Source organism: Anolis sagrei, chromosome 3 (assembly GCF_037176765.1).
Source record: "Anolis sagrei isolate rAnoSag1 chromosome 3, rAnoSag1.mat, whole genome shotgun sequence".
NCBI classification, from domain to species: Eukaryota; Metazoa; Chordata; class Lepidosauria; order Squamata; family Dactyloidae; genus Anolis; species Anolis sagrei.
This window is the reverse complement of record NC_090023.1, coordinates 273027876-273041545: the sequence shown is the minus strand read 5'-3', so window position 1 is coordinate 273041545 and position 13670 is coordinate 273027876. Positions and strand designations below refer to the sequence as shown.

The 13670-nt window shown below is 47.2% G+C and overlaps 1 protein-coding gene across 1 annotated transcript in view; it reads left to right on the top strand.

The window, feature by feature from the left end:
- The window catches only part of ATP13A5 (ATPase 13A5), a 72439-nt gene that overhangs the window by 42179 nt on the left and 16590 nt on the right, over positions 1 to 13670 (top strand). The window contains exons 14-18 of the mRNA XM_067466143.1: positions 2369 to 2519; positions 2636 to 2722; positions 4043 to 4199; positions 7830 to 7947; positions 11619 to 11743. Coding sequence (XP_067322244.1) covers positions 2369 to 2519; positions 2636 to 2722; positions 4043 to 4199; positions 7830 to 7947; positions 11619 to 11743 — 638 coding nt within the window. The remainder of the gene's footprint in view (positions 1 to 2368; positions 2520 to 2635; positions 2723 to 4042; positions 4200 to 7829; positions 7948 to 11618; positions 11744 to 13670) is intronic.

Below are 13670 nucleotides of genomic sequence, written 5' to 3'. Positions count from 1 at the left end.
CTCCAGTGAAGGCTCTGGACTCCCAGGAAGCATTGGCTTTCAGCATTGATGCATGGGGTGGATTTTGCATTAATTCTGCATTAATCCAAGAAAAAGATCTTGGAGTCCTCGTGGACAACAAGTTAAACATGAGCCAACAATGTGATGTGGCGGCAAAAAAGCCAATGGGATTTTGGCCTGCATCAAGAGGAGCATAGTGTCTAGATTTAGGGAAGTCATGCTACCCCTCTATTCTGCTTTGGTTAGACCACTTTACCTGGAATATTGTGTCCAGTTCTGGGCACCACAATTCAAGAGAGATATTGACAAGCTGAAATGTGTCCAGAGGAGGGCGACTAAAATGATCAAGGGTCTGGAGAACAAGCCCTATGAGGAGCGGCTTGGGGAGCTGGGCATGTTTAGCCTGAAGAAGAGAAGGCTGAGAGGAGATATGATAGCCATGTATAAATATGTGAGAGGAAGCCACAGGGAGGAGGGAGCAGATCAAGGGTCTGGAGAACAAGCCCTATGAGGAGCGGCTTAAGGAGCTGGGCATGTTTAGCCTGAAGAAGAGAAGGCTGAGAGGAGACATGATGAGAGCCATGTATAAATATGTGAGAGGAAGCCACAGGGAGGAGGGAGCAGATCAAGGGTCTGGAGAACAAGCCCTATGAGGAGCGGCTTGGGGAGCTGGGCATGTTTAGCCTGAAGAAGAGAAGGCTGAGAGGAGATATGATAGCCATGTATAAATATGTGAGAGGAAGCCACAGGGAGGAGGAGGGAGCAAGCTGGTTTACTGCTTCCTTGGAGACTAGGACGCGGAACAATGGCTTCAAACTACAAGAGAGGAGATTCCATCTGAACATGAGGAAGAACTTCCTGGCTGTGAGAGCCGTTCAGCAGTGGAACTCTCTGACCTGGAGTGTGGTGGAGGCTCCTTCTTTGGAAGCTTTTAAGCAGAGGCTGGATGGCCATTTGTCAGGGGTGATTTGAATGCAATATCCCTGCTTCTTGGCAGAATAGGGTTGGACCGGATGGCCCATGAGGTCTCTTCCAACTCTTTGATTCTATGATTCTATATTAATTCCACATCATGGAGACGAAGGCCATGCCAAGTAGGACATAGGGTTATAACCTGTACTTGGCGGAGTTACACTCCATCTGAAGGCACAGCAGCTTGGGAGTTCTCCTGGACTCATCACTGAGCCTGGAATCCCAGGTTTTGGCGGTGGCCATGAGAGCTTTTGCACAGTTAAAACTTCTGCACCACCTGCGACCGTATCTTGGGAAGTCTGACTTGGCCATGGTGGGCCATGTTTTGGTTACATCCCGAATAGACTACTGCAATGCACTCTACGTGGGGTTGCCTCTGAAGACTGCCCAGAAGCTCCAATTAGTCCAATGCTTGGCAGCCAGATTGCTCACTGGAGTGGAGTACAGGGAGAGCACAACGCTCTTGCTACGCCAGCTCCACTGGCTGCCTATCAGCTTCCGGGCACAATTCCAAGTGCTGGCCTATAAAGCCCTGAATGGTTCTGGCCCAGTTTACTTGTCCGAACGTATCTCCGTCTATCATCCACCTAGGACCTTAGGTCATCTGGGAAGACCCTGGTCGTTGTCCCCCCATAATTGCAATTGCATTTGATGGGGACAAGGGACAGGGCTTTTCGGTGGTGGCCCCTCAGCTATGAAACTCCCTCCCAAGCGAAATTAGATCTGCTCCATCCCTCCTGACCTTTCAGAAACAAGTGAAATCCTGCCTATGGGATCAGGCCTTTGCAGACTAGGCTGACCTGCTGGCAAAGCTTTGGAAGCTTTTAAGCAAATGCTGGATGGCCATCTGTCAGGGGTGATTTGAATGCAATATTCCTGCTTCTTGGCAGAATGGGGTTGGACAGGATGGCCCAGGAGGTCTCTTCCAACTCTAGGATTCTAGGATTCTAAGCTATGCTTTTAATGGACTTGACGGACTGCTTTTGGGATGATGACTTAAATGGGCGACTGTTTGACAGTTTGAATGTTTTAATACTGTTTTTATATTGTTTTTATTTAAATTGTATATTTATGCTTTTGGTTGTGGGCACCATGGATTGCCGGTTGTGGAGGTCGAGATAGGACGTGATACAAATGTCCAAAATAAATAAATAAATAAATAAATAAATAAATAATAATAATAATAGATTTAATTTCTGTTGCTTTTGCCTTGTTGTAAGCTGCCTTGAGGGGGAAAGGTGGGAGGTAAACAAGTGAAAGAAAGCAATGAGCAAATGGGGCAAAGATTAATGAGGGGATGGAGTGTCTTCAGCTCACGAAGATCAGTCATTGCTGTAAAACTTTGTTCTTTGTGCAACTGACTTATTTGCTTGTGCTTATCTCTTTTGTGTCGCAGCTTCCTTCCGCTGCACAGCTTCTCCTCCTCGGGCCCCTTGCCCTGGGGCCCCCTCTGCCAAGCCATGGCCACCTGCCATTCACTCCTCTTCCTGGAAGGGAAGATTCAGGGGGACCCCATGGACCTCAAGATGTTTGAAGGCACCGGATGGGTGAGCCTCTTCCCCTTCATCACAATTAGTATATCATTAGTATTTTGCATTAATGCCACCTGCAAGTGAGTTAAGAAGAATCCCCTGGAATGGCTCATGTGTTTCTCTTCCTTCAGGAGATGCAAGAGGCCCGTTCAGAAGAGAGGGAAACAGGAGAGATGGAGGCATTCACCGTTGTTAAACCAGGAACCTCTGCTTCCCAGGTGAATTTCCCACCGAAAGACCCTTTGCCCTGGAAAACCCTGTAAAAGTGCCTTAATGGTGCAAACTAGCCACTCAACTGCTGGAAATTGGTTGATGTATTTGCAGCTTCTGGGATTTAGCTTTGGACTGCATGTAAAGAACTATCAACTCAAGTTGGAAACTAAGCGTGCACCTACCATGTAGTTCTAATGTAGTTTAACTCCATTTTAACTGACTTGGCTCAATGCTATGGGATCCTGGGAGTTGTGGCTTCTCTATCAAAGAGGGCTGGTGCCTCACCAAACTTCAAATCCCAGGATTTCATCACATTGAGCCATGGCAGTTCAAATACTGTCAAACTTCCTTATTGAACTTATTTGGCAGTATGGATGCACCCTTAGATGCATCTGCAAAGCAAGTTCCATGAAAAATAAACGGAAAAGAAAGGATAATGGAGAAATCCAGAGGAAGCCAATGGGATTTTGGCCTGCATCAATAGGAGCATAGTGTCTAGATCTAGGGAAGTCATGCTCCCCATGCTCTATTCTGCTTTGGTTAGACCACACCTGGAATATTGTGTCCAGTTCTGGGCACCACAATTCAAGAGAGATGTTGACTCTAAGCTGGAATGTGTCCAGAGGAGGGCGACTAAAATGATCAAGGGTCTGGAGAACAAGCCCTATAAGGAGTGGCTTAAGGAGCTGGGCATGTTTAGCCTGAAGAAGAGAAGGCTGAGAGGAGATATGATAGCCATGTATAAATATGTGAAGGGAAAGTCCTAGGGAGGAGGGAGCAAGCTTGTTTTCTGTTTCCTTGGAGACTAGGATGCGGAATAATGGCTTCAAACTACAAGAGAGGAGATTCCATCTGAATATGAGGAAGAACTTCCTGTGAGAACCGTTCAGCAGTGGAACTCTCTGCCCCAGAGTGTGTTGGAGGTTCCTTCTTTGGAAGCTTTTAAACAGAGGCTGGATGGCCATCTGTCAGGGGTGATTTGAGTGCAATATTCCTGCTTCTTGGCAGAATGGGGTTGGACTGGATGATGGCCCAGGAGGTCTCTTCCAACTCTTTGATTCTATGATTCTAAGTTCCATGAAAAATAAACGGAAAAGAAAGGATAATGGAGAAATCCAGAGGAAGGTTTGTGTCACCCACTGAAAAGATGGGGAGATACAGTACAGTGCTGAGTGGGTCGATGGGTGAGCAGAGAGAAGCTGGCCTCTCTTGCAAACCTCAGGTGTAAATTGGTTTCTGCATGAAATGGGGGTCCAGATATCTTACATGCTTGCAACCCAATGTCCCTTGGTGGAAGGCCATTACCGCTTGCTTCTCCCCTCCAGGCTCCATTGGAAGGGATGGCCATCCTGCACCAGTTCCCCTTCTCCTCCTCTCTGCTGCGGATGTCGGTCATCACCAAAGAGCTGGGAAAGGACACCCACGGCCTCCACATGAAGGGAGCCCCCGAGACCGTGGCCAGCTTCTGCCAGCCGAGCACCGGTAGGAGGCCAAGTCAATCTGCTGGTTCGATGTATCAAAACCAAGGAAGGAGCCCAGTCTCAGCTATTCCACTTCTGGGGTCCAGGCTGTGGTCACTCTTGGCAAAAACCTTCATTGCCCAAATGTCCCTCCATTTGTAGACTGTGATGAAGATGCCTCTGGCCCAGCCTGGCTTTCCATGCATCTATGTGTCTTTCAAAAGGTACACAGCATCCACACAGGGGCTACAATCCAGTAGAGTGGTTGCGTAGAGTATGGTCACTGTGATAACACTACACTATGGGTTTTCTCTCCTAATTTTACCCTAGATCACTGTGCCATCACGCCTGGGGACTATAACTCTTAGTGAAAGAGGCATGGACGTGACATCTTTCCCCCAAGGGATTGCTTTTTGTCCTCCTTTAGGAAACTGGAACTCCCAAGTACCAAAACACTGTAGATAACTCAAAATAGTGTTGTTGTTTACAAAGAGTTATCCCTTTAAGGCAATAAGCTGGAAGTTTCAAAGGGGTAAAGGAAAATATACATTACAGTCTCTGGTTGTCTTGGGTCCAAGGAGTTTTGCAGTTGAGAAGCTTTTCCAGGTCCCTCTTTCTCAATGGCTGTGAATATCGAAATAATCACAACCCCAATTCCAATGGCCTATATTTTGAAGGCACAAAGCCTTCCTCTGGTGCCAAAGAACTGGTTTGAAGGCGCTTGAGACTTCTCAATGTCGTCCAGGTTGATCTGAACATGAAGCATAAGTCTCAAGGGTAAGAACCTCAGAATTGGTGCTGAGAGGTAACTTAATCAAGGGCTTTAGAGCCAAGTCCCTTTCTCACATCCATCTGATAGAAAGTTTGATGGTGGAAAGGAAAAGGAAACACTGTCCTGCTCTCTAGGAAGAGGTGGGGTCAAACAATTGAACAGGAAGAGCAATTTAACTGGTGCAAACAACATTGACAGCTATAAATAGCCAATCAATCCAACTATACATTTACAGGGTAAAAAGGCAAAATCAGGCATGATACAACAGTGCAAATCTTGCAACTTTCAGTTCTACATATAGGTGGTGCCACTCGCGCCATCGCAATCATACCATGGTGACTGTACCTGGTGACGCCCTTTGCTTTATGCTACTGTTGCACAGTGGTTGAGACACTTGCACAACACTTTCAAAAGCACAACTGCTTATGCGACAATGCTCTCAACAGAGCTCTAGCCCTTGTGTTGTTCCTCGCAACATCAGTCTCTGAGTGGGAAGAGAAGTTTTGGAGATACAGCTTCCCTTTAAAGGTGTGCTTAAGCTTCCAAAGGCTCCAGGTGGGATTCTTTCTTACCTTTATGTGGAGCTGCTGCCAGGGATTGAACCCAAGACTTTTGGCATGTAGAGCAGGGGCAGTGAGACTTAGCTCCAGCTCTCCTTGACAGGTTTTCGGGGACTACACTACAGTATTCTTCTCCTTCTCCCCTTTCTCATCCTTTCCCTTCCTTTCCCTTCCCTTCTCTCCTCTCACTCTTTCTCTCCTGCTCTCTGTCTTCATGCAAGACTGTTGTGAACTGCAGGAAAACAAAGTGGTTTAGTGCTTTTTGAAGTTGCTCTTCTTTTCGAACCTAGACCTTTATTGTTCATTTCAGTTCAAAAGGAAAGCCTTTTGTTAGGGGATTTTATGGGGATTAAGCTCCTGTCTTTATGTAATGCCTCACTTGTGCAATTCACTGGCAATGGATTGTTGGAAGGCAACCAGTGAAAGAGGCATTTGACACGGATTGCTACTCAAAGTCTCAAATATCCTCCATACTTTGTAGAGGGGAAGAAGAGTCAACCTATCTAGTATGGTCTTCTCATGTTGGCCCAAACCCCTTAGAAGTGGGCTCTATCTGCCACACTATCCTCTGGATTGTTCAGCAACAACTATTATTATTATTATTATTATTATTATTATTATTATTACTTTCTTTGTACCCCGCTAGCATCTCCCAGGGGATTCGATGCGGCTTACAATAGGCCGGAGCCCAACACAATACAACAACACAATACATAGCAAATAAAACAGTTAAAGCAGAAAAACAATAGCAATAGCAATACAACAGGACATTATTAAAAACTGGGCCGGCCGGAGTGGGGTACAGGGTTAAAAGTGCTGAAGTGTCGGAGGGATATGGGATTAAAATATAAGAGCAGTGTGCGGTGAAGGTGATCTTGACTCTACTAAAGTGCTTCTGGGCTTTGGTAGTGGGGTTCCTAATCTGAAAAGGCACGTTGGAACAGCCAAATTTTCAGGTTCTTTCTGAAAACCGCCAAAGTAGGGGCCTGTCTGAGATCTTTCGGGAGGGCATTCCAGAGGCGGGGAGCCACCACAGAGAAGGCCCTGTCCCGCGTCCCCACCAAACGCGCCTGCGATGCGGGCGGGATCACGAGCAGGGCCTCTCCTGATGACCGGAGTGAGCGTGTGGGTTCATAGACTGTGATGCGGTCACGCAGGTAGGGTGGTCCCAAACCGTTCAGGGCTTTGTAGGTAAGCACCTGCACCTTAAATTGGGCTCGGAAAATAAACGGCAGCCAGTGGAGCTCCTTAAACAGGAGGGTTGACCTCTCTCTGTAATGGGCCCCTGTTAGCATCCTGGCTGCTGCCCGTTGGACCAATTGGAATTTCCGAGCCGTTTTCAAGGGCAGCCCCACATAGAGCGCATTGCAGTAATCCAGTCTGGAGGTGACTAAGGCATGGACCACCCCAGTCAGATCAGCCTTAGCGAGGTACGGGCGCAGCTGACGCACAACTCTCAGTTGTGCAAAAGCCCTCCCGGCCACCGCCGACGCCTGTGCACACCCAGGATTGTGCATTTAGTCCTTGTCCATGGGCCGGGCTATAGCACAGATGGCAAATCACCACCAGTAAGCAATAAGATCTACTAACCAAAAGGTTGCCAGTTTGAAGCTCTGGTTGAAGTGAGCACCCAACAATCAGCCCAGCTCATTGTTTACCTAAGCAGCTTGAAAACAGTTTGGAACTGTAAGCAGAGAAATTAGGTACCAGGTGTTGTAGGTTCAGGCTATATGGCCAATTAGGTACTGCTAAAAAGTGGGAGAGGTATTTTACGACACCATAAAAGCAAAAAAATCAGAAAAATGCCCGGCAACCAAAAGAAAGGAGAAAGTCCTGGCGTTTTTGTGTCATAGAGGATGGAGCAACAGCACCCCCTGTGGCTGGATTTGAGCACTACCTCCACAGCTCCAAAAAGCTGGACGTCAACATAATATACCCCCCTTCCATCTGTTCTGTCCTGTCTGTCCAAACGGCATTGAATGTTTGCCGCACATGTGTACTGTGATCCATTCTGAGTGGCCTTGGGGAGATAGGGCAGACTACACATAAAGTATTGTTGTTATTATTGTGTGTCAACCCCAAGGGGTCTCTCCAGGCAAAGTGTGCTCACCAAAGGAGCTGGATGCCCTTGTGTGGCTGCAGTGGTGACCTTGTGACTCTTACTGGATCCGCAGCCCCTCTTCCAATACCAGGGAGGTTCTCCATCTCCCTGGTATTGGAAGCCCTGCTGGTTCTGCTTTAGGGCCAGGTCTTCCCCCTGACTCTGTTGCCCACATGACCCTGACACACAATGCCTCCTTCCTCCATCTTCCCTCTCCAGTGCCTCCCTCCTTCCAAGCAGAGCTGAAGTCCTTCACGGCGCAGGGCTTCCGGGTCATCGCTTTGGCCCACAAGGCGCTCTTCCTGGACGCAGGGGACAGCCTCAGTGACCTGGACAGGTAAGACCTCTATCACAGTGAAGGAGAAGATTTCGTGACTGGCTCACTTTTCAATCCATGTGCCTTCCCTCATTTGTGCATTGCAGTTCACTACGATTGCACAACTGCATCTCCAACACTCAAACCAATGGGACGTTCTGGCTCTTTAGAAGTATACTGTATTGTTATTAGCACTGTTCACTGCATATTGTTGTCGTTGTTGATAATAATGTTGTTGTTGTTCATTCGTTCAGTCGTCTCCGACTCTTCGTGACCTCATGGACCAGCCCACGCCAGAGCTCCCTGTCGGCCGTCACCACCCCCAGCTCCTTCAAGGTCAGTCCAGTCACTTCAAGGATGCCATCCATCCATCTTGCCCTTGGTCGGCCCCTCTTCCTTTTGCCTTCCACTTTCCCCAGGATCATTCCCTTCTCTAGGCTTTGCTGTCTCCTCATGATGTGGCCAAAGTACTTCAACTTTGTCTCTGGTCTCCTTCCCTCCAATGAGCAGTCGGGCTTTCTTTCCTGGAGGATGGACTGGTTGGATCTTCTCGCAGTCCAAGGCACTCTCAGCACTTTCCTCCAGCACCACAGCTCAAAAGCGCCTCTCTTCCTTGGCTCAGCCTTCCCGAAGGTCCAGCTCTCACATCCGTAGGTGACTACAGGGAAGACCATGGCTTGGACTAGGCAATGGATCTTGGTTGCCAGTCTGATGTCTCTGCTCTTTACTATTTTATCGAGACTGGACATTGCTCTCCTCCCAAGAAGGAAGCGTCTCCTGATTTCCTGGCCACAGTCTGCATCTGCACTCATCTTTGCACCTAGAAATACAAACCCTGTCACGGCCTCCACATTTTCTCCCTCTATTTCCCAGTTGTCAATCATTCTTGTTGCCATAATCTTGGTTTTTTTGACGTTTAGCTGCAACCCGGCTTTTGCGCTTTCTTCTTTCACCTTGATTGGAAGGCTCCTCAGCTCTTCCTCGCTTTCGGCCATCAGAGTGGTGTCATCTGCATATCTGAGGTTGATAATAATAGTAATAATGTATTGTCGAAGGCTTTCATGGCTGGAATCACTCAGTTCTTGTGGGTTTTTTCGGGCTATATGGCCATGTTCTAGAGGCATTTTCTCCCGACGTTTCGCCTGCATCTATGGCAAGCATCCTCAGAGGTTGTTGTTGTTCATTCGTTCAGTCGTCTCCGACTCTTCGTGACCTCATGGACCAGCCCACGCCAGAGCTCCCTGTCGGCCGTCACCACCCCCAGCTCCGTCAAGGTCAGTCCAGTCACTTCAAGGATGCCATCCATCCATCTTGCCCTTGGTCGGCCCCTCTTCCTTTTGCCTTCCACTTTCCCCAGCATAATTGTCTTCTCTAGGCTTTCCTGTCTCCTCATGATGTGGCCAAAGTACTTCAACTTTGTCTCTAGTATCTTTCCCTCCAGTGAGCAGTCGGGCTTTATTTCCTGGAGGATGGACTGGTTAGATCTTCTCGCAGTCCAAGGCACTCTCAGCACTTTCCTCCAGCACCACAGCTCAAAAGCATCTATCTTCCTTCGCTCAGCCTTCCCTCAGGTCCAGCTCTCACATCCGTAGGTTACTACAGAGAATACCATGGCTTTGACTAGGCGGATCTTTGTTGCCAGTCTGATGTCTCTACTCTTTACTATTTTATCGAGACTGGACATTGCTCTCCTCCCAAGAAGTAAGCGTCTTCTGATTTCCTGGCCACAGTCTGCATCTGCAGTAATCTTTGCACCTAGAAATACAAAGTCTGTCATGGCCTCCACGGTTTCTCCCTCTATTTTCCAGTTGTCAATCATTCTTGTTGCCATAATCTTGGTTTTTTTGACGTTTAGCTGCAACCCGGCTTTTGCGCTTTCTTCTTTCACCTTGATTAGAAGGCTCCTCAGCTCCTCCTCGCTTTCGGCCATCAGAGTGGTGTCATCTGCATATCTGAGGTTGTTAATGTTTCTTCCAGCAATTTTCACCTCAGCTTTGCATTCATCCAGCCCCGCACATCGCATGATGTGTTCTGCATACAAGTTAAAAAGGTTGGGTGAGAGGATGCAGCCTTGCCGTACGCCTTTTCCAATCTTGAACCAGTCTGTTGTTCCGTGGTCAGTTCTTACTGTTGCTACTTGGTCCTTGTACAGATTCCTCAGGAGAGAGACAAGGTGGCTTGGGATGCCCATCCCACTAAGAACTTGCCACAATTTATTATGATCCACACAGTCAAAGGCTTTGGAATAGTCAATGAAGCAGAAGTAGATGTTTTTCTGAAACTCCCTGCCTTTCTCCATTATCCAGCGGATATTGGCAATTTGGTCTCTCGTTCCTCTGCCTTTTCTAAACCCAGCCTGAACATCTGGCAGCTCTCGCTCCATGTATTGCTGGAGTCTTCCTTGCAGGATCTTGAGCATTACCTTACTGGCATGAGAAATAAGGGCCACTGTACGGAAGTTGGAGCAGTCTTTCGCATTTCCCTTTTTTGGTATGGGGATATAAGTTGATTTTTTCCAGTCTGATGGCCATTCTTGTGTTTTCCATATTTGCTGGCAAATGGCATGCATCACCTTGACAGCATCATCTTTTAAGATTTTAAACAGTTCAGCTGGGATCCCGTCGTCTCCTGCTGCCTTGTTGTTAGCAATGCTTCTTAAGGCCCATTCAACCTCACTCCTCAGGATGTCTGGTTCTAATTCATTCACCACACCGTCAAAACTATCCTCAATATTATTATCCTTCCTATACAGATCTTCTGTATAGTCTCGCCACCTTCTCTTGATCTCTTCAGCTTCTGTTAGGTCCCTGCCATCTTTGTTTCTTATCATACCAATTTTTGCCTGAAATTTACCTCCAATGTTTACCTCCAATCCTCAGAGGTAGTGAGGTGAATATTTATTTTTTGAAGTCCTTGACAGACTTGGCACAGCTTGTAGAAGTTACAAACACAAACAATCAACTTATGAAACCATACGGATGTTCCATTCTTCCTTATTCCTTTCAGTTGCTGGGTTGACTTCCGCCAATGGTAGAAAATCCTGGGACACTCTACCCTAGCCCTGAGCCGCTATGGTTAGAAAGAACAGGGCTTTCCCTATCTGAGCTCAGAGCTAGCTTGGGGATGAAGTAACAGAGCTTCTCTCAATGGCAGAGAAATCCAGGGATATTCTCTACCCCAATGCTTAGCTGTTATTTACAGAAAGAGCGGGTCTTTCCCTATTCTAAGCTTAGCACCAGTTTTAGAGGCAAGAGGGTAACGTACTCACGATGGCCTGTCCGAGCTGCCTAGCTTGACCATCTGCACATCTGAGGCTTTTTCTAAACTGAAGAAGGCAGGGGAGATTTCTCCAAAATGGGGATGCTATTTCAAGCAACTAAAGGGCAATGCAAACCGAGCTCCTGGAAGACTGAACAAGAACAATAGCAACTACATTAATAAATAGGTACAGCAATCCTTAAGCCTATTGCAGAATGCAGGTGAGTCTTATACAAAATCCTTGGAAGCAGAAGTGCTTTGGATTTTGGATTCCCCAACCCACTGATTTTGGAATGACTTTATAGTTCCAGTTAAGGGATGCTCAGAGACATTTGGCCCTTTTCTGTCCTACCTGATCAGAGAGAAGCCTCCTTTCTCCTTCTGTTGGAGAAGGAACAAGTAACCTTCACCTGTTGCTTTCTGCTTCTTCCAAGGGATGAGTTGGAGTCCGGCCTGACCTTCCTGGGTCTTCTGGTCATGGAGAACCGGCTGAAGGGCGAGACCAGGCCTGTCCTGGAGGAGCTCAGGGAGGCCCGCATCCGGACCGTCATGGTCACAGGTAACACCTCTCTTCTGCTGCTCTGCCTCTTTCTTTTATGAGATATCCCCCACCCTAGAATAACCTCAAAACTTTGCTTTTCCATTACACCTTTGGAGAGTGATCTTGCATCTCTCGCTGTCACTCCCCCCATAATGTTCGTCCACATTTTGCGCTGCTTCCTGTTCCAAAGGTGGCCTTTTGCAGCTGGCAGATGTTAACTTTGTCAGTGCCGATTGTGTTTAAGTGCAGGCCAAAGTCTTTAGGCACTGCACCCAGTGTGCCGATTATAAAGATATACGCTCGATGGCCGTCTGGGCAGGGGGTCAAAGAATCCCACCTCAGTCCCACCAATTATAATAACCAGGCAGATGGCAATGTGATCAATCCCACCATCTACCCCTAATCATAAAGGCAGTCTTTATGGCTAAACAATATGACTAGACAGGGGGCAAACAGATCCCACCACTGTCCTTCCTTTAATAAGGAATCCACACCACTTTGGCACTTATTGCGTTTGAGGGGATGTCTCTTTATTAAAAACCTTCGCTGCCACCATAAACTGAAGAATCAGGAACCCTCTAGCTATTTAAATATTAAAAGGCTTTTCTAGGACCACCAAACACTGTGTATTAACAAGGGCTTCTTTGAGGAAACAGGAGAGGTTGATTCAAAAAGGAAAGAGACTCAAATCACAAATGGCACTTGACTCAGGCTTAAATTTTAAAAATAACAAGAAAGAGTTTATTGAATACAAGTTACAGAATAAAAGTGAATGCAGGTTCAGAGGCTTGGCTGTTACAATTAAAGTGTTCTTGGTTCTTAGAAGCGTATCGGTTACATGAGAGAATGGTTCATTTCTTTGTTACAATTCCTAAAACAAAACCCAGCTATTTTCTTTTCTAAAATAGCTGTAACCAGTCTGCCACAGCCTACTTTGCTGTGCAAAACTACAGGCAAGCTGCTTATTCCTAACAGAGACTCCTAAAACTCTAATCCTACTCTACCATCACCCAGAACTGAACTGAACTGTCAAATTAAGCTTTCTCTCTTTCCCTCCAACTGGCTAACTCCGCCCCCCTTTTCCAAACCAATCCTGGCTGTTGCTGGGCTGGCTCAGGCCTCAGCCACTTCCCATCTCTGAACTGGAGCTTTTCCCTAAACCAAGATGGCTCCTGCAGCTCTCTGCCAGGCCTTCCAAGCTGAAACTACCTAGCCTGTCTCTTCTAGGCCCTGCCACCCTGGCTGGCAAGGTAAGGGATCTTCACACCGATCACCACTGGGACCGCCTTTACTGGTTTGTGCCAGAGTCTTTGCAGTTCGATTTTTAAATCCTTGTATCGTGTCAGCTTTTCCAGTTGTTTCTCTGCAATCCTGCTGTCACCTGGGATTGCGACATCAACGATCCATACTTTGTTTTTTTAACATGATTGTGAGGTCAGGAGTCTTGTGCTCCAAAACTCTGTCTGTCTGAATCCGGAAGTTCCAGAGGAGTTTGACGTGTTCATTCTCTGTAACGTTTTCCAGCTTGTGATCCCACCAGTTCTTTGTCGTAGGGAGATGGTATTTGTGACACAAGTTTCAATGAATAAACTGAGCCATGGTGTTGTGCCTTTGCTTGTAGTCTGTCTACACGATCTTCTTGCAGCAGCTGAGGATGGAATCTATTGCTTCATCAGCTTCCTTGCAGAGTCTACATTTGGGATCTGTTGTCGACTCTTCAATTCTGGCTTTGATGGCATTGGTTCTGTTGTTATTGTTGTTGTTGTTGTTGTTGTTGTTGTTGTTGTTGTTATATCCATGCACTGAGAGTGGGCAGAGACACTGCTGTGGATCTATGGCCATTCTGACGCAGCCAACGCTCCCATCAGTCCCTTGAGGCCCTTGCAGGTGAGCCAAGCGAACCTCCCTTGAGACTCAATACCTTGGCTTCTCCTTCTCCTTTGCA